The 26,091-nt window shown below is 43.3% G+C and overlaps 1 protein-coding gene across 1 annotated transcript in view; it reads right to left on the bottom strand.

Annotated features, from left to right (window-relative positions):
• Positions 1–25,813, bottom strand: part of LOC146200435 (male-specific histamine-binding salivary protein-like) — a 38,794-nt gene extending 12,981 nt beyond the window's left edge. The window contains exons 1-5 of the mRNA XM_084592945.1: positions 25,668–25,813; positions 24,897–25,060; positions 10,018–10,184; positions 8,838–8,920; positions 5,610–5,693 (exon numbers count right to left, since the gene is read on the bottom strand). Coding sequence (XP_084449071.1) covers positions 5,610–5,693; positions 8,838–8,920; positions 10,018–10,184; positions 24,897–25,060; positions 25,668–25,689 — 520 coding nt within the window. The 5' untranslated portion in view covers positions 25,690–25,813. The remainder of the gene's footprint in view (positions 1–5,609; positions 5,694–8,837; positions 8,921–10,017; positions 10,185–24,896; positions 25,061–25,667) is intronic.
• Between the last annotated feature and the right edge of the window lie 278 nt (positions 25,814–26,091).

Raw genomic sequence — 26,091 nt, 5'->3', positions numbered from 1 at the left:
AGGATACACCGGACATGGAGGCCCCGTACTGCCCACTGCCGGAGCCCCTACCGATGATATTTCTGACGACGCCATGCTCTTAAATGCCATAAGTGCAGAGCGCCTCAGTGAAAGGCAATCTCTGAACTCTGAGGCGTGTTCTACCATCGTTATGTGTGTACGACGGGGTTCTAATAAAGCAAAACTTCTTTTAACCCGCTGTAGGCCGTCCCTAATTGTAGTGCTTCTTAGTCTATGTGATGATTTTGCAAGCTTGCCGAAATGATCCAGTTTCTGGACATTTGGGAATCACCAGAACACTTGCAAGGATCCAGGAAAACTTTTACTGCCTTATCGTAACGCAGACGTTTCACACGGTTTCAATAAGCGTCTCGACGGACATCGCGCAGTCTGCCGCCGACCAAACCCACAGGGATTTTGAAGCCAACAGACCCGCCATCAAGGGTCTGCCAGCAGATTGGTATGGACATGTTTTGAGCATTCCCACTTTCGCACTGTTGTAACAGATGGGTCCTCGTCGATACGGATTACCTTACACACTAAGCGGAATCCTCCGTTTTTACCCAAAGGTACAGCAGGTACAGCCATAGAGTTTACACAGTTTTTCATCCATCACACTGCTCTGTGTCATGGCGCACCAGATACTCTTTACTGACGGAGTGCCACATTCACAGCTGAAAGTATGTAGAACATTTTGTTTCAAAGTCATACTGAACACAGGAAGACGACACCATATCATCCTGAGACGAACTGCTTGAGTGAACGGCGGAACAAAACACTCACTGCCATGCTCTAGTTGTATGTCACCATGGAGCACGAAACATGGCATGGAGTGCTACCGTACGTCACTTTTGCATACAATACGGCGGACCAAAAAATACCGAACATGTCCCCTTTTCGGCTAGTCAACGGCCGCGAGGTTACCACAATGCTTGATGACATTTTTCCACATATGGGCGACGCAAACCAGCACGACGATTTTCGCACCTTTCTACAACTCTACGAAGAGGCCCATCAGCTGGCCAGACTGCGAATCCAAAGCCAACAACGCCGAGATACCCAACGCTACAACCTCCGATGCCTTGATGCTCGGTACGCAATTGGAGACTGTGTGTAGGTCTGGTTTCGAATACGCCTCCGAGCCCGCAGCGAGAAAATTCCATGCCGATATTTCTAAACGTAGAAACTGCTAACACCTGTGGGGGCCTAGACTATGAGTTCGTTCCTGACGGCTTTCAAGAGTCCCGACGCTCTGCGCTCACTGAGGTGGTCCACGTGATCCTCCTGTAACCCTATTACACGTGTATGTGTGTGTGTGTTTGTGCGTGTGTGTGTGTGTGTACAGCGACTGCCTTCAGTGCTATTTTTTTTCTCTGCGCCAGTGGCACGGCGTTTTGGCTCCGTGCTGATTGCGAGCGCAACTGCCTTCTCGAGACGAAGAAGCTAAAGTTCTGACTCTGCGCTGCTGGCACTACCTAGCTTGCTGTCGTGGTCATTGGTGACTACTGGCAAATCTTCATTTTGTGACAATATTTATTGTCATGTTAAGTAGGGTATATTTAAAACCATTTTTTTTATTTATTTATTTATAGGTACTGCGATCTGGTACAGATCATAGCAGGGTGGGAAAAACAAAGAAATACAAGCATAAAAACGCACTCAAATTCATAAAATTTGCAGGCACTTTTCAAACATTAGTAAAGAACTTTGAGTTACAGTCTCGCTATTAAGTTTATTCCATTCCGTAATTGTCCTCGGAAAGAAAGAATATTTAAAACAGTTATTTCGCGCGTTCACAGGGGTTATTGTTAGTGCATGCCTTTGTCTCGTATTATAACCTGAAGAGTAAGTAATATAATTGGAAGTGTTAATATTGTAAGGTAACGCGAAGGTCGGACTTGGGGAATCAGGCTTTATTGCAGACCTGAAGCCTTGGTCGCACACTGCAGCCAAACACACTCCGCGATGACGATGGGTATCTACAAGAGGGAGCAGGATGAAGATGAAGCAGCACTACGGTGGCTGCAGCACGTTCAGCCGTGTGGAAGAAGAAGCGCCACACAGTGCTCACAATATTATAATGACCTTTTACGAGCTGGAAAAGAAACTTTAATCGGCAGATACGATTGCGCTCAGTCACAGAAGGTAATCCACTACGCTTCACAAGCTCGCTGACAGACGCACGGCCATATGAATTAAATACAAACCTAACGACCTTATGCTGTATGCGCTAAAGTTTATGAATGTTAGTTAAGGTGAAAGCGTCCCATATAATTACGGCATATTCTAACAGTGGACGGATGAGGGAGTTGTAAGCTAATAGGCGGACACTGGGCGGAGATGACTTCAGTGAGCGCCTCAAGAAAAAAAGTTTGTGCAGTGAATTAGCTACAACCGTATCTATGTGTTTCATCCATGAAAGGTTGTTAGTAATCCATAAGCCCAAATATTTATATTCTGTTGCCTCCAATAATGATGTGTTGTTAGTACCGTACACAAAATGAAGAGGACTTTTCTTGTGTGTAATTCTCATGTAAACGGTTTTCTCACAGTTAATACACATCTGCCAATCGTTGCACCACGCAATAACCTTTTCTAGATCGTTATTCAAACACACCTGGTCATCAACAGAAGAAACCTCTTTGTACAATATACAATCATCTGCGTAAAGCTTCACGCGGACAGAAAGGCCGGACACAATATCATTAATAAATAGCAAAAATAAAAGTGGTCCCAAAACGGATCCCTGGGGGACGCCGGACACAACCTGGGCACTGTTAGAAGAAGTATGGTTTAGGGTGACAAATTGACATCTGTTTGAAAGGTAGGCTGTGATCCATGTAAGTATCTGGTCGTTTTTTATATAATAGCTTAGTTTATGAATTAGTTTGTTATGCGACACCTTGTCAAATGCTTTGCGAAAATCCATGAATATGGCATCGGTTTGTTTTCCCTGATTAATCGATTGAGCGAAATCGTGTACTGTCTCAACTAATTGTGTAATTGTAGAAAACCCACGCCTGAAACCATGTTGAACATTTGTAAGTACTTTGTGCTCTTCCAAGAAACCTAATATATGTTTATGAATTATGTGTTCTAAAATTTTGCATGATGTGGACGTCAGGGATATAGGCCGATAATTCTCAATGTGTGCTTTTTTGCCGATTTTGTGCAAAGGTTTAATCTCGGCTGTCCGCCAGTCATCCGGTAAAGAACCATCACGCAAAGATCTAGTGTATACAATTGACAAGTATTTCGCGCACCACTCTGCATACCGTTTCAAAAATGCGTTTGGTATCTTATCGGGGCCTGAAGATTTTTTCACCATGTTTCTTGCATCACGGCGTAAAACAAAATGATGGTTATAATGGATGACTTTAAGAATGAAACAAATTTTGGCTCTTATTGAATCATTCTTTTGCACCAAATATTCAGACCTTTGTTGCGTTTTCTCAGAACCATATTTCTTTGAGGGCGTTAAAAAACCTCCTGGTAAAACATATTGCTTAGATAGACACTGTGATTTCAACACCACTGCGCTCCTGCCTAGATGAACCCCCATTTTATTTTCAATAACGAATCAGATTAACACAAATGAATGTTCCCATATTTCGAGCGAATGAGAAAAAGAAATGTCTACTTTAATTTCTGGCCAGAAAATACGCATGAAATATTTGAAAAGCATCCACTAGCCATTTATGCTGAAAATCAATCACTTCGTGCTTTCGTCTCGTTTCGTTTCTAAGGTATCCTGTGCAGCCTGTCCTAAACCTCTTTCACTAAACTTCTACACGCATCCATAACAATCTAAGCAACCTGAGGGAGTAAGTAATGCCTTCAGGTTTCTTCCTCCCTCCAGACAAGCGTCCCTAAATCTGAGAGCTATGTCCGAGGTAGAAATTTGAATTTTGGCATTCTAAGCAACACATACTGTGGTGAAAAACCATTGAGGAATACTTAGTCCGCCTATAAAGATTTGAGAAGGGTGGAATCCAATAATGTCTTCAAACAATGGAATCAGCTGCGACCGTGTCTCTTTGGCCTCGTTATAGATGCAGGCCAATATGGCAGCGATGGTTCCTTAGCCACATCAGCTAGCCGGCGCATAGGGATGGCGCAAGTAGCAGCGTAGGTGGCGAGTTCGCTTCAACCACCGTCAGCATGTCAGCCTGCCGAAATAGAGAATAACCCCAGTCGACATTTCATTTCGGAGAGAGGGACCCTCCAAATAAAAATTATCCAGTTTTGTCGACAGCCTAATCAGCGATATCCCACCCACTTTCTCTTTTTTGTCAAGGACGCAGCTCAATTCCGTTCTGACATAGTTGAGCTATCCATTCCTGCAAATAGCCTCCTTGTTACTCTCGACGTTGTGTCTTTGTATACTATTATACCCCACTCGGTTATGACCAGGGCAGGCGTAAGTTCTAACAGAGCTTCTAAATTTGAGAAATTAACTGACGACGTGACTTTAGAAAGAAAACTATGCATATTGTTAAAAATGAATAACGTCGAATTCGACCCTTCCCCCCCCCCCCTATATACAAATAAATCACGTCTTTGGCACTAAGGTTGGTCCTAATTATGTCAATATTTATGCGCTTTCTGGAAACTGAATTTCTTGAAAGTTGCTTCATCAAGCCGCTTCTATAGGAGATTTAGAGACGATATTTTTTTATATGATGTCATGGTGAAGATGAACTACTGGATTTGACCGCTAAGCTTTACAATGTTCAGAGCAATACTTACTCCTCTCACAGTTACTCCGCCTCTGGAATTACTTTCTGGATGTCATGCTTCATGTGTGTCACAACCAACATATAACATCAGTATTTAGCAAGCCAAAGGACCGACACCAGTGCTTACATATCGAAAGTTGCCATCTAAAGCAATGCAAGAAGGGAATACCATCAATCAAGGATCTAAGATTCAAGCGCATAGGCTTTCGTGAGGAGGACATCATTTCCAACTGTGAGACGGTCCGCAAGTACTGAGCCAGACAGCACTAGCCGCCGCCCATTATTGATGATGCCCTCAAAAATGCTGCAGTGCAAGATTGTCGTACCATCTTAAATCGCAAGCAGCCTGCGCACTCTGGTTTCCCAACTACCTCATCTTAACCTACACAACATCAACCCCGCATGTTAATGTCATTCTAAAGATGTCCCATATATTCTTCCCCTCTGTAACAGTTACAAGCCTACTTCCTGAACCACTCTGCATCGTGTATGAAAGGGCAAAATACATCAGACATAGTGACCTTATCGAAACAAAACAGTGATAAAGACTCAGGATGTACACGGTGCAATAAAGCTCACTGTAAGGACTGTCCATTGATTAACAAGGCCTCAAAGGTCCAATGTTTTTCCTTCAAAATTAGAGGAGACTTCAACTGCGACACAAGTCTACTGCCGCGGCTATCGTTACAAATCTTCTTTATGTATTTCTTTGTGTACAAATAAACATTGCTTTATTGATTGATTTGATTATTGAAATGCGGCCTACCTTCTCAATTGTGGCATGTGCCACGAGAAATAAATTGGGCAGACAGAAACTCCTTTCCGATTAAAAATAAAATGCCACCGGACACATAGGACACATATACTTACCGTTCTCGCCATGGGGAACACGTAGTATGTCGCAATTATCGTACTCGGATGCCATGATGATGTATTGCAGTGTCAGGATCTTGGCTGGAATAAAACACGATGACCCACTTTATAAAGCACTGCTCTATGAACCGCTGCCAGTAGCAAGTATATTATAATCTCAATTGTGTTTCCAATCAGATGCATGTATATCAGAAGTGTTTCGGATGATCACTACTCTGACAGAATCCTATAAATTTATAACTTTTACTTCACACATCGCGGTTTGCAAGTAATGAAGGCTATCTACATATGTCTACAAGACTACAGTTTTGCTACAAGTGTCACCTATCGTATTATAAGGATGATGTGAAGAAATTACCTCTGTAACGAGGCTTATGTTCTTAGTTTAGCCCATCGGAGTAATAAAATTGCAATGTTCTTGCTCGGAAAACATATCTGCTGCGGACCTACCTCAAGAAAATCACGAGCGCCATGTATTTATTGCGTTCCGTCGTATCGCTTATAGAATAATCCCATTAATGTTGCCCGCCGCGGTGCTGTAGTGGTAAGACGCCCGACCACTCTGCCAGTGTACCCGGGTTTGATCCCGGTTGCCGGCGGCGGCGTTTCGATGGAGGTGAAACGAAGTGGGGTCTGTGAGCTGTGAGATGTTAGTGCACGTTAAGGATCCCCAGGTGGTTGTAAATACTCCGGAGCTATCCTGTACGGCACCCCTTTCTCTCTTTCCGCTTTCACTTCCACCTTCCTCCACTCCCTTAGGGCACGGTTCAGGCGTTGCACAGGACATGTGTGAGGGACACTGTGCTTTTTCATTCCTGTGAACCAATTATTATTTATTATTATTACAGGGCAAACAAGATCCAAGTCGCTGACAACTAGTACCGACAGTTATTGAATCGGAGCGCGCCATGGCCGCGGTACACTTGCTTGGCGCATTCGCAGTTAGCAGAACAAATTATACACAAAACAATAGAATGTGTAGGAAAAGCAGTAGTGTAAAAGGTGACCCTAGACAGACACTTTTCCTATGGATGTGACAATGAGTCAAGTTTAATATAGATACACAAATGCGAGAAATGAATTTCAGAAGTTGGACCAATCACCCAAAAAGCTTGCAACTAACCTACCCCTGAGGCATCGACGCGGATAAAAATGAAAATTTGTCAATAGCTATAAAGTACAGTTCCGAGAACAATGATATGGGTACATAGTCGGAATTGCGTTGTTATCAAAGGTGTTGCTATCGCCTGACCTCTAGGCATATGCTTGGCGGAAGTGCCAGAACCAGAAGTGGTCGTCACTTCCAGTTCTTGTGTTAGCTCAAAACCAATCGCATGCCTCGAGGTGAGGGCGAGAGTGACACTTTCGATAACGGCGCAGAATAGGAATACGGGCTCTGAAGGCTTCATTTGAAAAACTGCGTTGGAGGCGCTTAAATACATCTTAAGTGCGTTTAGGTGAAAGCTCTTATGCGACTCTTTGTACTCATTTGCCGCGTTTTACATCATTTGCTTCTTTTGCAATCGTTTGCTTCCTTTCTGTTTTGCGTTGTTTTCTTTTGTTCTTATTGTCTCTTTTTCATGACTATCTTTTTATCTATTTCAAGACAAACTCCGCATTCTTTACTCATTTTGCGAAATCTTACACTGAATCTACGTCCTTCTGCCGGATGCGACGTCATCATCAATGTTTCTTCGTTTCTTTTCGAAACTATAGGTCCCTCAGCGATCTAAAGTTAATTACCATTAATTGCATATTTTTTACTTAATTCGACAGAAATCCGGCGTTTTTTACCCAATTTCGATGTTTATAGTACTACATCGACGTACGAACTATTTTCACATCCCCTGATTATATCGACGTCTGGCACTATTTAGACGAAAATTTGACATTCGTGGCTCTAAATATCTAACTAATTACTCCACAGTCATCAAGCTTGGCCTGGTTCATTTTGCTCTATCTAATACAATCATTCTTTTTCTCTGTTATTTATTCGTTTAAGCGTTTGCAGGTGTTGACACCTCGCGCGGGGCGCGCACATTCTGCGCATACTCATGACCCTAGCAAGGCTTTCGCCCTAATAATTGGTAGGCTGAGCATTTAGTGAGTGAGATGTGTCGTTGTTACCCATACCACCCAGTAATTCTTCATCACTTTATTTTTTATCAGGTACTATATTATTTGTATCGGAGTGTTTTTCGAAGACAGGCATGTGGAGGGCAGAATATAATGCCGCAGACTTTTTGCCGCGCTATCAGCCGCTGCTCCATTTTTACACCGTTCCCTGCCCATATGCAAGGATTACACCAATAGGTCTGCCTCCTTTCTGATTTAGCTGGAACGGCAGCCACGAGCAGGAAGAGTACGATACTTTTCCTTACAGTCACCCACAGCCTGCCAGGCACATTATAGGATACACGGGAAAAACTATGCCCGTCATATTTAACCGTATTACCGCGCAGTAACAATGCTGGCTGCTTTCTCTTCCGCCTGCTCCGTGCTCACGCCACAGGCATTAGGGAAAGCTGCTTCGCAGAGTGGTAGTTACTGTTCATAAGCAGTGGCAAAATTGAAACGCTGCGCTTTTACTTCGCGGTACACTTAAGTTTTAATGGCTCCTCGTTCACGTTCATTCACTTTAGTTCTCGCCTAATGGCTAGTATTTTATTTATGCATTTGCCTTACAGTATCTATATGCTATATGTGACAGACCACCTTACATAGATATATAAATTGTGGCCATAAACTACTGTACTAAGGTTGATGTGTGTCCATCCGCGTATCTATAAGACTGTGTATTCCAATTTCGCCCTTCTATTTAAAGGCAATGCCGGAAATGGCAGCGGCTGCCAAATCACTCGTGTCATGTGAATTCGTGACGTCACACGATTCGACGATCACCCAGTCTACGGTGAACTACCACTTGCAAGTCGTGCCTCTGAATTACCACTCTCAATACCGACGTCGATAACTTCGTCATGAAATTTCCTCGCAAGCTAGGCCTTTAACGCCACCGCGCTCTGCCTTTCGTGCCTTTAAATTTCCAAAGCATATTTTTAAGTAAAGCGAATAAATGGCTCGAGTTGGGATAAAACCACCTGTTCGGCAGAGCGCAGTGACGGCAGGGAGACGACTGCCTCCCCGCTTAAAGGGTCCATCTGTGCCTCGTAGAAAGTGACTAATACATGCGCTGTCTATTCACTAAAGTGAACTGGCCTCACTCACTGCTTATCGGAGACGACGTGTAAGCGTTGCCCACCGGGTAATCTTCGGTGGCTTCCGCGGTCAAGTACACTGTCCTGTTGACTCTGGAATGAAACATTATTGTTGTCGCAGGATACAGATATGCATAATAATGAGAGCACACCGGCATGCCCAGTCGTAAAGGCCGTTTTGTGAACTGTAGTGATGAGCGCTATTCTTGGCGAATATTAGGACCTGAATGCAACAAAAAATGGGCTTTCGTCACACCTGTCAGACATGACCTTCTATGCATATTTTACATGTTGATTCGTCTATTTTCCTTCATCCGCCAGCAGCACCAACTTGGCTGCCGGTGGAAGCAAACGACATCGTTTGCTTATGATAAGACATACCATAGCCGGCGGCAGCCAGTGATTAATGGGCTGACAGATGAATAAGAAACATAACCGGATTAAAAATTCAGCCCGTATTGCGAGTTTGCTTCGTTTCCAGAATTGTCGTTATCTCTTTGACCTCGAGTCATCTGTGGAAGCGCCGGTATCGAATGCCACTTTCGTTGTTACCACTTCTAGTTCCGGTGTTTCGATTAATCCGATGATTCGAGGTCCCAGAGATAACATTTCTTAAAAATTCCCACACCCTGAATATGAACCCTGATGCGCAGTTAACTTGTTCTGCAGCTTACAAATACGCGGGAAAATATAAAAAACACGACCCCACCTTGTGCGAAGGTTGTCTAGCGATCTTCAGCAATTTTCGCAGGAACAATAGCCGACTGTGTAAACACAGTCATATATTAAGCATGGCTTCGTTACATCACAGCCGAGCTTTGTGTGTCAGATTGGGGAAGGAGGAGGAGGAATTAAGAATAAACAACCTTATTTAACGCATTGCTAAGCGTCAAGAATGTTCATTGAATGCGGTGGATACTTTAACAACATATAGAGGGGCGTATATTTCATTAGACATTTCTCGCGTGCAATTCGTTTGCGTACATTGATATGCTGAAGTGCTTGATATGCATTTCTAACACAATATCTGCATGATGTGCATCCTGGCACCTAACACTGAGTTCGACACGGCAAACTCGCGTATGTGCACAAAATAAAAAAAAATTTTTTTCCCTGACTGTACTTATTCCATACTTAATTGACCCTTATACCTGCTTTGATTCCGTTGACATCTGATTCGTGGCACTTACAGTATGTTCGAGAAAGGGCTCCAGTGCAGAACGGTGCCCATGGCGTATTTTTCCTCCGGATAGAACTCGAACATGCGGCCGTAGATGCAGTCTCCGTCCCAAAAGAAGCCAGGGTCATTTTCAAACGATCGTTGCAACAACACAAAATAGCTGGGTTGCAATAGGACCTGAAAAAGAAGCAGTAGTATTTGTAGCAAAATTATATAATTATGACCTAATTAAAGAAAGCACGCTCAGTTTCTCCACCCTCTAACGAGACAAATCTAGTGCCAACCGTTGCCTTGTCTTAGCCACCATGTGAAAGTTTTGGAGCCCTTTTTTTTTTTTAAGAATCGATGTGGCCCTGGACTCCAGTAATGACATTGTTATATGCCATGACGAGCTATCGGTTGAAAGAAAACTTTTATGGTCATGTCTCTTTTTGCGGTGACAGCATTCAAGTGCACAATGTGCGATTGAACAATATGTAAGAAAATAAAACGGATTACAAGGAAGGAGATAAAAACTCTCAGCTACGGTACGTTGCGCCGTTATTTACACACTGACTAAAGGCGACTTCGAAATTATTGCGAATCTTAAAACATTGCGGCCTAGGATGTTCCAAAACAATCAAATTGCAAGCACGACGCACAGCCCGGACCAGGGTGGGCTGTCCTGCTTCTTGGTTAAAAAGGAGTTTGTGCTTTTTATGCTAGAGATAAATCTGTTCTTAATACGACCCCAATTCTCCCTCCTCTCCGGCGGATGAAAGTGCCGTTGGTAAAATGAGAGTTTGCTGGACGATAGTATTCCTCCACGAATATACTTATGATACGTGTAGGTGCATTCCCGAACACAATTGTTTTAGCTTTGGTGTCGACTTGTGCGGTCGAGCATTTCTACGAAGACCTTCTTTTCTCTTCCGACCGCACTAAAGTCGGCATTTTAGCATGAATGTTTCGGTGAACTCAGCTTAGTGTTTATTCGCAGCGATTGAGACACTGCCAGGCCGCCAACACGCGGCTTTCGGAAATCCGCTCTAGCCTTCGAGAAGCGGTCAGGTAATATTTTGGCCTTGAGTGAAAGCGAATCTGTTTCATTTCTTTCCAGTAAGATCGTGCTTAGGAAAAACAGTGTTTTATATACTACTCTAGTATAAAGCAGCGCACCTTCACAAAAACGATAGAGGCAGGGGCAAGACAAAGCGCTGTGCAGGCGCTTTTACTCGGAATGTCGTGCCAACTTGCCCATTAGTCTGCGCTAATGCTCTGCAGTACGAGCGAGAAAACTCGATATAAAAATTGAAATATTTATAAGGCGAAAGCCTTTCTTGGTTGAAATTGAATATGACAAATAAATTCCACGAGATTCCGCGAGATATGTAAGCGAGATGTGTCAGCGAGATTCTGCGATAACCCGCGAGATGTGAGAGTAAAACGTTGCAATAGTATCGGGCGTAAACATAATTTCTCCGGTAAGGACGTCGCAATAGATTCTGACGACAAAGTCAAAGGGAAGGAGATAACTAAATTACGACGAGTGCATAAGATCCAAGAAAAAAAGAAGAGGTAGACAGAAGAGGAAGCAGAGAAGAAGAAGGGGCAAAGGATTTCACCATTAAAGGAGCATAGACACTTCATTCTTGGGTTCGTTTTATCTTCTGCAATGATACGTAGTGCATTACTGCACACAGACCACCTCGTGATATCAGCCTACGGCCGCTAAAAACTTTATAATCCCATTTCTTTTCTCGCCAGTTTCAGTTTCAGTTTCAACAGCAGAGCGACGGCTTTGATGTCAAAGTGAAATCTAGGCCACGTGAGGGATAGATAAAACATTGATATCATCGTTCATGTGTCCTTTTCATTCACCAGAACACTAAAGCCACCGTGCCTCATGGACATGAATAACGAAAAGATAAGACTTAGCGATTATACAGCTGTTTTTTTTTTTTTTTCAGGCAGCGCGTTACCTAGACTTGAGTGTGACGTCACAGCCATGTATCGGCTGCTGAAACCGAAACCGAAACTAGGTAGAAAAAATTCAATTAAAATTTTGCAGCGTTGGAAGGCGAAAAAAGAGTGGTAATGCATATAGAGGAATATCTTACGCGTTATTAACAAGATGAAAAATAGCCACGAAAATTTCGTGTCTAAACTTCTTTAAGCTCTTACGCCATATGCAAAGTGCAATCATGTAATGATTTGTTGGTTTAGCTCTCAACATAGCTTTTAAGCACAAATGAGACTTTTCTTCTGGGGCCTAACTGGTGCCTTTTTATCGATGATTCTATATAAATATGCGTGCAGTCCGCCTAACTGGTTGCTCCGTTCTTTGAAGCACACAACTCCTTTTGGCAACACTGCGATGACTCTCTTTCAAAAACTCAATCCACATGTTAATACGAAAGCATTTCTCTCCTCATGAGAGCTGTGACCGCTAGATATGGAAAGCAAGTGCCACCATGAGCTGTCAGTTAATAATAATAAATACAAACCCTGTCCAGTTCACTCCAGGACTCCAACCACCATCCTTTCATGTCCCAGCCAGGATCTCTAACCACTACTTTACGCCCACATTTTCCGGACAGCTCTGACATGAAGATAGACATTGCTAACAGCCATTCGGAATTTAGTCATGCTATGGTAACCAAATAGCTATCTTACACTTGCAAATCTAATTGCCCTCTCTCCCGAAACCCTACGCATGTGTAATTAATTCTAATTATCTAGCTTAAGGATGGTGGATGGCGTAAGGGAAAGAAAGCACGGGCCTGTAATGAAAGTCAAATAAAGGCGACATTAACAATAAGCAGAAAGAACGAAATAAATATGAACGAAAGGAAAAGAACGCTAAACCAAAAAAAATGTTATTAAACATCAGCAAAATAAATTAGAGTAGACAAAACTAAAAATAAAGGAAAACGAATAAAACACAGATGAGAAAGTTAATTAAGTAAAGTGAAAGTTGTGCACATAGAAAAGCAACGAAACGCAAAAGAACTCTTATCAAAAACTCCCAATAGCTTCTCGTTTCCGCACGCAAAGACGTTGTGCACCCTCTAATTTTTAATGTTTTGTCGTAGCACCACGTAAGATGTACACGAAACTAATAAATCCTTTTCTGTGTCAGCTGCCGACTGCCGCCTACTAACGCTGTGCTTTTTTCACTCACAGCGCCATCGTCGACGCCGGCTCTACGCCGCATTTTCAGTACACGGGGCCCACGCCAGCCAGCCGGTTCCCAACTATCGCGTTGAAAAGCACCAGGTTCCTTGTAACGCTTCTGCGTGCGTTAGGACATATGCTTCAGGCGAGTAAGGATGCCTAAATTCAACCGCACTACCTATATCTCCTGCCGACGGCACGCAGCGCTGGGGAACAATGGGCATCAGGGCAGACACACTTTGCGCTTTTGCTGTTTCCAGACGGACACGATTGGAAGGTGGGGGTATAACCATGAAGCTCAGGGTAAGTAGGCGACAATCATCGACAATCACCCACTAACGTGCACAAACGTATCTTCAAACCATTACTGCTGACTTGTCTATTACTTTATGTTTAACAGAGTGTACAATGGGTCCAGTTGGTAAGACATAGTTGAGCGAGAAACGTAGCGTTAAGACAGGACTAGAGCGACGAGGACAGGATAGAGCTAGAACTTACAACTGAATGGGATCGTACGACGAAAAAACGCCCCATCATTAAGCAACACTATGCCTGAGCATACCTAGAAAAATGATAACACTCTTCATTGGCAAACTAAAACACGAAAAAAATACGAAAACACCAACAGTTATCGCTCATGATATGAGGTGCAACCTCAAGCGCGCATTAAAAGCGTTTTTTTCTTTTTCCATCACATAAACAGATGATGTACTAATGCACGTGTCACTACTGCATTTCGCAATCTCATGCGCTTCAAAGATTCCTCTTGCCAATTGGTCTGTACCGCTTCCCAACATATTGGTAACGTTTCAGGAGGGGAAAGCAGTTTTTGCAGCTCTTGCAGACGCGTAGGAAAATGCTCGTCAGTTTGTTGACGACGTTAAGAGCCATGTTCAGTCAGTCTCACATTTAGGCATCTGCCCGTCTGCCCAATGTACATACTCCCACAGCGGAGAGGGATCCGATAAACAACCCCACTGGCGCATGAGACGTGCGGATTCTTGTGATTAACGCCATATACTTATTTTTTGTCCCTTTCATGGTCTACTAAGCATATAGCCTTGTAAGCTCGAGTGGAGCTGAGAGGACGATATCCACTCCAAATGTCGCTGCTACTCTCTTCAAGTTGTGCGAAAACTTGTGTACGTAGGGCACAACCTCAAACTTCTTTTTATGTTTGCCTGGTACATTTCCCTGTGATGGCTGGACGCGTTCTTTCAATTTATGTAGCCTTTTCCTGAGAGTCTCTGCAACTGCTACAAGAACATCGTCAGGGAAGCCTGCTTCGTTAGTCTTTGCACCTGCGTCTAGAAACTAATACCCACTTTTGCGGACACGACTTGAGGTGAGAAGACCTAAGGCATGTGGCTGCTATGCCTGGCTTAATTAGCTTCGAATGCGAGGAGTCGAAATGCAGTAGCGCTTTCTTAGACCGAGGCTCGTCAGCCCAGCGAATGAGACCGACAGGAATAAAATACATGTAATTACCTAAAAACTGAATGGAATCATCAGTTGGTAGTTCAATGAAAAAGTTCGATGAATTCATGATGCCTTTGAATCTATAGTTAATATTGAGTCTGCAACAACACCCAGGTCATCTGCATTTGAAAGCTTAAGTACAACAAGTAAATCATAGACATATCTAAAAATACGCACAACACGCTCATAGCTCAAATCGGACTGAAGCAGACGCCCAAACGTACCATGAAAGCTTTCACACAGCACAGGGGCAACACTTGAGCCGATGCAAATCCAACGTTTCCGAAATTTCACGTTTTAAGTAGTCCTCGTCTCTCTAGTCCTGTATTAACGCTACGTTTTTCGCGGAACTATTTCTTTATGACCCATGAAAAAATGTATAAATGGAAACAGAAAACACGTACTGGCAATAGGCACATAGGTGTTCCATCCGTCCCCTCTAAAATGTGAATATTTTTAGGCAAGCTTGAAAAACGGTGAAGATATCGGCAATTGAAATTGACACTCTTCCAAGCCTCCCTCAACTCAGCGTTCATCGGCGAGCCAACGAAAATAAAGAAAACAAGTAAAAACGGCGCCTTAATGTGCAAAGTCCCATCCGTACCACATGGGAAGCGTCCAATTAGTGGGAGCACACAGTGATCCTCGATAACGTCATTTGAGAAGTCGTGCGAGAGAAGGTGTCTCCCTAATTGGTTGCGAGTGATCACCAGGGCATTTTTACCACGATAGCTTTCAAGGGCAAATTACGCAGAACACCGGCGTCAGTGTCAGCGTCGACGCTGTGAGCGGACAATCACAGCATAGCGCTGGCGGGTGGGAGCTGGCAGCTGACATGGCCGGATGTGGGACGTAATTATATCACGTGATACTGAAGTTGGCAGGAGCTGCCAACTCCGGTTTCTCATTCGAGGTGGGAAGGTTGAATAAGTATCAAGTTCTATCCGATGCCGAGGCATGAAAGCTACTCCCAGACCACGCAGACACGCTCATACGGCTGGGTTAAATCGTGGCTTTATATGTAAGGCTACATCCTACGCTATCGCGTCAGGCCCTTAAAGCCGAATTTTAATTGTCGCAATAATTTTAGAGCGCAGCTCTTTCACGCCCATTCCTCCGTTCCGCGGAGTCGCTGTCGCCCTTCGTACCTAGTTCCATAAATAAATAAACTAAATAAATATATCCTGTCTCCAAAAGAAGTTCCCCAGCCGAGTGTTTTAACCAGCTGCGTCGCGCCCATGCTCGTAAGAAGCACGAAGTAAAAGCACGCGGGAACAGTACTCGAACGCCGTAACCACTGCGCCACCCCGGCGGGGCGAAAATAAAGACCCAGTATATGTCACTCGCGTATGAGGAACTAGTTGACATGAAATATGTGTGAAAAATAAAAACCTGTCTGTAATTGCACATACATGTATTCCTCGAATTATTTGCCTCAATCTGTGGAAAAGCTGAAATAGCTGAAAAGCTGCACTCAAATTTTCCATTAGGAATTAACGGCATCGCCCGCAATTTCTTAAAAACATGTATTCGTAAATGATGTGCGATACTTAGGGCTTTTATTAAATTTAACGCGAACACTCACAAAGATAACCTGTAGTGTTTCTTGCACTATAATAATGCTGCTATTATCGTTTAAGCGCTACTACGAATGGTGCTGTGGTATCGACAGAAAGGGATTGTATTCAAGGATGAAATAAACACTGCTGCGCCCTAGGAACTGTACTTACATTTATTAAACTATTAGCATGCTCCAAAAGCGAGAAATCTGAAATGTAATTCTAGAGGAGTGCATCAGCAATATGGCGATAAAGCAATAACAATAGAAAACAATTCACTCCTAACCGTCATTAAATTGTGTGAGCGTTTTTTTCACCCTCGTCGACAATATTGAATATAAGCTTTAATCAGCATTTGTTTTTTCTTAACGCACTGTAACGGCTCCGCGTTCAGGACACGTTGCGTCAACACATAACATCAAGCTTCAATTTTTTTTATTTATTTCTTTTTTTTTTCTACAGGAAGGGGCAGCGAGGCAAATGGTTGAAAAACCTGACGAGGCCTCGGCACCCAAGCAAAGTTTGACAGACCAGTGAAATAATACATTATCAATCTAGACATATACAACCTAACACAAATAATAAATGCATATGCCGCAAAGAGATCGTTCCACACGTGAAAGCACAGCAGCAAAACAAGTACACAACAAAACAAAATAAGCCGTAATACAGACATATACAATTGAAGGATAATTTGCCATCCAGTCAAAAGCTGCTAACATGGGTGATTGATTCACTTGCTCCAACCAAGAAAATTCAACCAAAATGTTAAGATCAACATGCAGAAATCTTGAAATGTTAGGTTGGAGAAATTCATGATTGTTTGCAATTATTGGTATGCTTTTATGTTACGTTTGAATGTGTTACTTCTAACAGAGAAGTGAACATTAGGAATTGGCCTGTTAAGAGCAGTGGGAACTTGGTAGGTTAGTGTTCGTTTGCCGCAGTTTGTTCGAACTTTAGGGGTAAGTTTCTTGTTGGTTTGAAGTTCATATCTCGCTATGCTATGATCTGGTATTGATGTATGTAGCCTGTGCCGATGGATGTGTTTTAACAAGTGGAAATAATAAATCTGATTGCCTTTTAGCATATCGTGCTTGCTGAATAACGGCGCAGTAGGCAGATGTTGTGGTCTACCATAATACCCTTCAATCGCTCTTAGAACCCTCTTTTGAACGACCATTATTCCCTCAAGGTTTCTGTAGGCTGTCGTACCTCAAATGAGGATGCAATATGTGAGTCGCGAATTAAACAACGCATGGTATATTGAACGTTTGACACAAACCGGTACTAAACTAGCGATCTTGTGCAGGCAACCGGCAAATTTGCCGATGCCATCAACCAGTTTGGAAACATGAGTGTTCCGTGAAAGATTTTCATTAAACCAAACACCATGAAATTTATGGTTATTGACTTGTTTAAGTTGTGTTTGTTCATATCTTACATTTAGGATATAGTGATCGACGGTATTTATTGGTCGGAATATAACATAAATCGTTTTAGATTTAGGCTAAGTCTATTAGCCTCTAGCCACATATGCAGATTTTCAAGGTAAGAATTTACCATATCTTCATATCTTCTAGAGCAGGCAAGAAAAGGGCTGTAAAGAATGCGCTAGTGTCGTCTGCATACATGACTACGTCAGGTGATTCAAGTATCCGGGAGATGTCATCATTGTAGACTATGAACATAATTTTTTAAAAATACACAGCGCAACAAACATGGGACAAGCGAGTAGACGGGAACAGCGCTGACTATCAACTGCATGATTTATTGAAAGAACACGAATATATACAAAAATGTTCTGACAACCAAGTGCGCATGTTCGCAGATAAAACAACATTTCACTTTAACCAGTTTCGTCAAGATATAAGATTTCTCGGGGATGAATGATAACAGATGGGGTGCTTACGCATGTGTCAGAATTCTTGTGAATGAGATAGGCCTGTTTTATTTCTCGCGTTAATTTCTCTCTGTGTTTGTACAACACTGTAGTTTCTTTGAACAGCGGAGTGCAAGGAGGGTGCAAAGGGGCCTTTTGGCTACATTCCTTGTGGTGTAGTGCCAGGTTCGATGACGGGGCTTTTTCTAGGGAGTCTTCATGTTCTCTAAGCCTTATGTTAAGACACCTTCTTGATTAACCAATGTAATCTTTGCCGCAAGTAAAAGGCACTCTGTACACCACTCCTTCTGTGCACGGAAGAAAAGCTACATTATGTTTTACCTGGCATCCCCCATGGCCTGCACGTCGTTTTTTGTCATTTATTTTTTGGTCTACTTTAGCGCAAATGCTGCCAAGTTTTATGGGCGCAGAAAACATGACCTGTATACCTATGTCCAACTTGCCGTAGGCGATGCGAAATTCCATGCACATACTATATGACGGCAATATTTTTCTTTTAACGGGGTGTCTCAGGATCCTGCCGTATTCTAGAAACCTTTACTTTTTTCAGGACCCTGTTGCAAGCAAGCAAGATTACGTCATCAATCGAACCTGGCACTACACCACAAGTAATGTAGCCAAAAGCACCATTTGCACCCTCCTTGCACTCCCCTGTTCAAAGAAACTACAGTGTTGTACAAACACAGAGAGAAATTAACACGAGAATTAAAAGAGGCCTATCTCATTCACAAGAATTCTGACACATGCGTAAGCACCCCATTTGTTATCATTCATCCCCGAGAAATCTCATATCTTGATGAAACTGGTTAAAGTGAAATGTTGTTTTATTTGCGAACATGCGCACTTGGTTGTCAGAAGATTTTTGTATATATTCGCGTTCTTTCAATAAATCATGCAGTTGATAGCGCTGTTCCCGTCTACTCGCTGGCCCTATGAGTGTTGCGCTGTGTATTTTTAAAAAATGATGCACCAACTAGCTCAACTCACAGTTCTTATCAACATAAGTGGTTCTAATATAGATCCCTGAGGGACACTCTGTTTAATAACCTGTTTGTCAGAACAGATACCATTCACTACCACGTACTGCGATCTATTACTTAAATAACTCCTCAGCAAACTAAAAGCTATGTCTGTTACGCCATAGTTAGACAGCTTTCGCAAGAGAATATCATGCTGAACGCAATCAAACGCTTTGCGAAAGTCTAAGAACAGCCTAAGAGTGTACCTACAGTGATCAATGTTTTCAATGATCCTATCTTTTACGGTTAATAATGCTTGTTTTGCACATTTACCTTTATAAATCTATATTGAGAGGGGTGTATAACGTTGTGCTTAGAAAAAAATGCTTCTAGCCTTCTGTTAATTGCTCTTTCAAATACTTTAGATATTACTGGAAGAACAGAGATTGGTCTATAGTTTGAAATTTCACTTTTCTTTCCACCTTTATACACCGGGCATACACGGGCTACCTTAAGGTCATTTGGGAATGTACCACTTTGTAGCATTAGATTAATGATATACACCAAAATATCACACACTGCGGTCGACACGTGTTTGAATGGAATGGTTTTTATTTCATCATACCCAGCAGATGCGTTATTTTTTATGCTTGTAATCATGCTGTCGACTTCATGTGCGGTGACAGGCTTTAGTAAAATAGAGTTAGGTAAAGGGCAGACTGGATCACTGAAGACATGACTACTCCCCAACGCACTGTTTCCTGGGTTTCCGACATTAATAAAGGAATTATTTATCGCATTCACCATTTCAAAGCCAGATAGCGTACCACTGGAGGTTGAGATTCCATTTATTTCAACAGCATTCCTTTTATGCATTTGCTGGTTGATCTCTCGCCATAGCTTTGTTCCATCACTATACATCTGGGAAAATTTGTTTATATAATACTCACTTTTGGCATGCCTCATCTTAGCATTCAGGCTATTTCTAAACTTCTTAAATTCTTTGAAGAGGAGAACATCGCGTGTTTGCAAAAAGTTATGTTACATCTTATTTTTGCTTTGGAAGTCTTCATAAAGCGTTTTGTTCATCCAGGGTTGCCTATAATTCTTCGGGTTGCAAGTCGAAACTCGAATGGGGAAAGCCTCGTTATAAAACTGCAAGAACGTGGTTACAAATGCGGAGTAGGCCACATTAGTGTCGTTTATCTCATAAATGCTATCCCAATTAGTATTTTCAATCAAGGACCTGAATGTAGCATAGGGTTTTATCATTATTATCTCGGACCTCATATTTAGGTCTGTTATAAGCTTTTTTTTGCGTTCAATAGAAATGAAACAAAAAACGGGTAAATGGTCACTTATATCGGCAGAGAGTACGTCAGATGCAGTGTCAGGAGATTTCTCATTTGTAACAGATATCCAGTAGTGTAGACGTAATAGGTGTTATTCTAGTGGGGATAGTTATGTTATTGAAGCAAGCATGTGAGGATATTAGACAAAAAATTCACGAGAGTGTAGATAGTCAGACACTAAGTTTATATTTATGTCTCCTATCAGGATAAGTGGCAGTTTTGTGGAACTGACATAAGTTCTCAAGAAAATGTAAGAAATGCATCCTATTGCCCGCAGGAGGCCTATATATACCAGCAATGATAACATGTGATAGGGCAACGGTCAAGCATTCAACACTCGATGTCAGAGTGGTAAATTCATCAACAACAGAATGGGGATAAACATCACTTACATACACAGCGGGGCCACCTCCTCTGCGATTTGTCCTAAAAAGCCGTTATGCTTATGATCAACGAAACAAAAATTATCTTCAAGCGATGTAGCCCAAGTTTCAATCAAAATACCAGCATCAAAATTCACATTTAAAGAAGAGAAAAATGCTGAAGTTGGTCGCCCTTATTATTCACGCTACGTACATTTAGGCGAATAGTAGAGATTCTTTTCTCCGCTGCAGTGAAATTGGCATTGAAACATGCGTTATTGTAGTAGGCGCAAACGGGATGATAATCCATAGCGATATCTAGCGCACTTGAAAACAGCGAGTGAACTACGAAACCATTCTACTCTATCATCTTCTGCAGGTCGGACTTATCTTTTAGCCTGATGACGTCAGAAAGCTCGCTCTTTCGCGCAAGAACTTTACCGCCACTGGTCCAGACTAATTTCCAAGACACTTCTTTCTTACGCGCTTTTGCTGCTCCCAGTAACTGCTTATTGGCGGCCGTCAAATGCTCATTCACATAGTCACTTTGTCATCGTAGCCAAGCTTTTCATTTGTGATCCTTTGCTTCTTTTCCTTGGCTAGAAAAGCATGACGCTTGTTTCGGCGAACGAAACGGACGACAATGTTTGTCTTGTCAGAGTTACGCGTCGGAACGCTGTGACATTTGTCCACATCATCAGAGATTGGCTGATCAATAGTCTCCCCAATCTCCTTTACTGCATCTAGAGGATCTGCGGAACTGATTACGCCCTTTATTTCAAGGTTATTCAGCCTGCTGTACAGCTGAAGCTCTTCAACTCTTTGCCCAAGACGTTTGTTTTCATTTCTTAGTGCTTGATTGCACTTCATCTCACCCAGCTCTTTCCTGAGGGCCTTGACCTCATTACTGATTACCTTGGTCTCATCACACGTGTCGCTGCAGTATTTGCAGAAATGTTTTCGAGCTATGTTGTAAGTAATTTACAATATTGTTACGACGGGGGTTTGACGTCGGAGCGCTGAACAACAGATCGAGAGAACAGGGAACTCAGCTGGTCGACGGCCTCGCGTCCGGCACGAGAGCCTTTTTCCAACGTCTTTTTCCTTGACTTGTGCTATCAGCTTCATCTTCTTCACGACTGTTGCATTTTCCCTTGACAGACGAAGCCCCCCCCCCCCCTCCCCGGCGAGGTAGTTATTCGTTCCCATGGAAGTGATAAGGCTTCAGCCGGGCGACATGAGCAACTTCAGTTGTGACTGAGCGACGACCGCTTGCTGTCATGCGCACTATTCAGTAGTTCACTTCGCTGACGTGGCCGAGAACACCGCAATGGCCAGCGTAATAAGCCAGCATTGTTTGGGATAAACTATGCTCGCGGGGAAGTCGCCAAAGCCACACTAAACCTTCAGGGGCTTAAGCCACATGGTTATGCCGGCTGTCGTACCGAGCTTTGGAACGCTCTTGCAAAGCGAAAAATCGCAAACTGGTTCGTCGGCGAGCTTCTTAGGCCCGACAAAGACTTTCGGCGATGCACGGTTCGCCATGGACGGAGTAAGGAAGAATGGTGCCTAAACAATACCGAGAAGGGCGGGGATATAGAAGAAAGAACCGTCTGGAGCCGGTCGTCTTGTGTGTTGCAGTGTTGAATGCAAACGTTATAAATGGCAGTATGGTATCCCAGTTCTTGTGGTGGATGCGAAGTACATAGGCAACATGTTGACAAGTTTGCTATTTGTGCGCTATGTCAAGCAGTTGAGGAGAGCATGTTGCCGGGTTAGTTGGTGATCCATTAAGTAAAAAATTTAGCGCAAAAAAGGAACACAAAGGACAAAGAAGAGCACATAAGACGTTTGACTCGTCAAACGTCTTATGTGTTCTTCTTTGTTCTTTGTGTTCCTTTTTTTGCGCTAAATTGTTTACTTAGTCAAGCAGTTGGTTCGAGGGTCATGTGGTGTAGAATGTTGAAAATGCGATGCGCAAAACGGAGAGGCTCTTCCACAACATTTGCCATAACCTGGCGACATCGATCTTTGATGATCACTCGCGGAGGTTCATGGCGGACGATGACAGAACGGAGCAACAACAAGGATACCTGACGAGCGGTGGGTGAAGGAAGAGCGACTGTTTCACAGTAGCGGGTGAGATAGTCGGCACAAAGCATGATCCAACGATTTCCGTCGGAAGCCTTCGGGAGGGAACCCATACGGTCAATTCCGACTTTCTCGAATGCCCCACGGGGTGAAGTTACAGGATGCAGCAGGCCCCGTGGCGTGGATGTAGGACGTTTTTGTCGTTGGTACTGCGTGCAGCTCGCCACATATCGCTCAGTCGTCTGGCGCATTTTCGGCCAATGAAACCGATCGCGTGCGTGGTGGAGCATTCGTGCCTAGCCCAGGGCCCGCTTGCACAAAACAATCTTACGACTGTCTTAGCTAAGTCCAGACTTAACTGAAGTCTAAAGAATAGGCCACTAGCATGGCGGCTTAAGACTGGAGTCAAGACTTGGCTTCAGTCCTGACTTGAATAAGTCGCTTGTATGATTACGACTCTAGTGCTGTCATGGTTAAGACACAAGGACGCCAGGTGTCTAAGTAGAGAAATTAGGGAAATACAGGGATGCGCTGGCACTGTCCCTGCTGTAAGATGTACACATTCCGTCAATTTTGCGTTGTGTAAAATCCGTGCCATTGCTTTTTGCTACTTAAGATTGTGTTACGAGGAAAAATGCCCCAAGTGGTTGCTGAGGCCGTTCTGGGAAGCCACTCTGGTGAACATGAACCCGAAGCGTTCGACGTTCGACGTCTTAAATAAGCTTGGTCTTGCTAAAGACACCATTTAAGTCTGGACTTAGCTCGGACTTTATCGTGCAAGCCGGCCCAGGTGACCGGATGATGCAAAGCGATGGCTCTCGGGAACCACAAGTTGAAACTTCATGCCGTTGCTTGCGTAAGCTTTTTTGTAGAAAAGGCAATCACGGAGACAAAATGGGCTGGGACCGGTGGAATCCTGCGCAGCCGCAAGAAATGGCTGGAGGCTTATGTCGGTCTCTTGGGTCTCTTGAAAGCAGAGCCCAGGTGTAGGGAAACTCGGGCACGACGGAGGTGATGTAGTGATCGAAGTCCGCAGAGGCGCATTTGGTCGTAGTAAGGGCAAGACATGAAAGATAGTCTGCATCAGCGTGTTTGCGTCCACTCTTGTACGAAACAGTGAAGTCTTACTCCAGCAGACGAAGGGCTCAGCGTGCCAGACGACCAGATTGATCAAGAAGGTTGACCAGCCAACACAGGCCATGATGATCTGTCACAACCGTAAAATGGCGTCCATATAGGTACCACCGAAACCGCTGAACAGCGAAAACTACAGCGAAGCACTCCTGCACCATATCAGTGTAGTTACTAGTTACGCTCAAGTTAGCTGAGGGAACGGCTTGCGTACGCAGTTGCATGCTTGCCTTTTGAGAGCATTTTTCCAACGTCTTTCTCTTTGTCTTAATTGTGCTATCAGCTTCTTCAGGGCGGCTACGATATCTCACGGTAAATGTGTCTCCTAAAACGAAGCTGAGTTATTATCAGAATGACATGCTTATCTTCCTATGCTACTTCAGCGCGTCCTCAAATAGCATGGTCAAATTTCTAGGCATTATGCTATGGACAAAATTCTTTAGGGCAGTCAACAGCGTTATTTTGCTTTTATTCTAGTAATTTATGTATACCTAATGGCGTTATTGCCTATGGCTTCGCGTCCATTTACAGATTATATACAGTACCACAGGATTGAGGGGTACTTGCCTTAATCTGTAATATGGCAGGAAAGCCAAGAAACAATGCTCAAGTAAGTGACTTTTTGAATAACCTTTATATCACTCTGAGCTTCACAGGAATAGCAGTTTTACTACCCAGTATTGACACTGTTCTAGCGCTTTACCATTGGAAACATCAACGCTGATCTGTAATAAAAGTAGCACAATCACTGGCTACAAACTTTAGCTATCAGAAGATGAAGTGAGTTTTTCTATGGCGGCAGATGCAAGAAGGAAGAACAGTTTTTTCGCTTTTGGTGGTTGCCTATGATATGTCATATAGTCATAACGGTACTCGGTAGCACGTTGCAACATCTACCTTAAATGAGTCTTGATGCTCCCACAGGTAGGGTTTCAGCTCCGGAAAGGTGGTGCCCACCGCAGAGAACCAACAGGTGGCGGCGTTCAGCACGAAAAGCAGATGAAGCTTAGTTGTGATTGCATTCGCCATATTCCTTCTGGTTCGGCAGAAAACTGTGTTTGCTGCGTAAGAGAAACCGAAAAAGTGCAGTTCTATCCTACATGATTTATATTAGTGATTGCTTTCAGGTTAAAATTAGTCATGCAATGTCATCTGCTATTCCAAGAGTTAGCAGCGGATCCTGTTAAGCGGTAGCAACTAATATTAGTGAAAATTTGCCTAACGCATATTTTCTCAATTCTAAGTATTCCCGATTCTAAGTACTCGCCCATTTTCAAAAATTCGAAACGAGCTTTTAGAGTTCTCCATGAGACTGAAGTTGTAGTGAGTTGCGCACGCTTGCCGAATGTGATCGCTGTTTGTTTGCCAAATAAAACGTTATTACTTGCGCTCGTCTCATAGAGATATCGCAGCGGAAAAAAGGGTAGGGAGGGGGGATAGATCTTGCTTTATATGTTTGCATCTAAGCTTCACTCTTCCCCCCTTCATCCTTCATATTGGTGAATGAGATCGTGAAAAAATGGGATGCTTAGAATTAAGTAATTACAGTGTGAAACGTTTTGAAATGCCTCATGGAACTAGACATTAAAGAAATATTTCCTATATTATTCCCGCGTTGGGCCTTGCAATAGAAACATGTGAAAAAAAAATGTACGACATAGTACGCACATGACTGGGACGACGGGACCATGAATCCACGTTCAGAGTCTGTACTAAGCCGGCGAAGTTCTTGATTTCACTGAGTGCCCCTCCGCGGCGCCGTAACTCGTTTAAGTATCATTGCGAGATCATGGTGGCTTGGAAGTCTGTCCGCATGGGGGTGCCGATGTGTCTGAGAAGGAAAACACACCAGATGCCGCTGGCGCACTGTCAGATTGTATTACTTTCGCTTCGTTAGGCTTCTTTCTCACGCGTACGCTAAGCATGGGCGGCCATTTACTTTTGCTGGTAATGCTGTTGTGTTCACTACCAAGGGGACAGTAATCTCCTGCTAAGCTCTTCGTTTTTTTCCGCCTCTAAGTGAACTCGGTGTCTTGTGGATGTATTTTTTGTGAAGTAAGGGGTTCTGCGTACTAAGAGGTAGCGTGTGGAG

This window comes from Amblyomma maculatum, chromosome 2, assembly GCF_055883805.1.
Source record: "Amblyomma maculatum isolate TAMU_Amacu chromosome 2, ASM5588380v1, whole genome shotgun sequence".
Classification (NCBI taxonomy): Eukaryota; Metazoa; Arthropoda; class Arachnida; order Ixodida; family Ixodidae; genus Amblyomma; species Amblyomma maculatum.
This window is presented reverse-complemented; position numbering and strand designations above follow the sequence as displayed.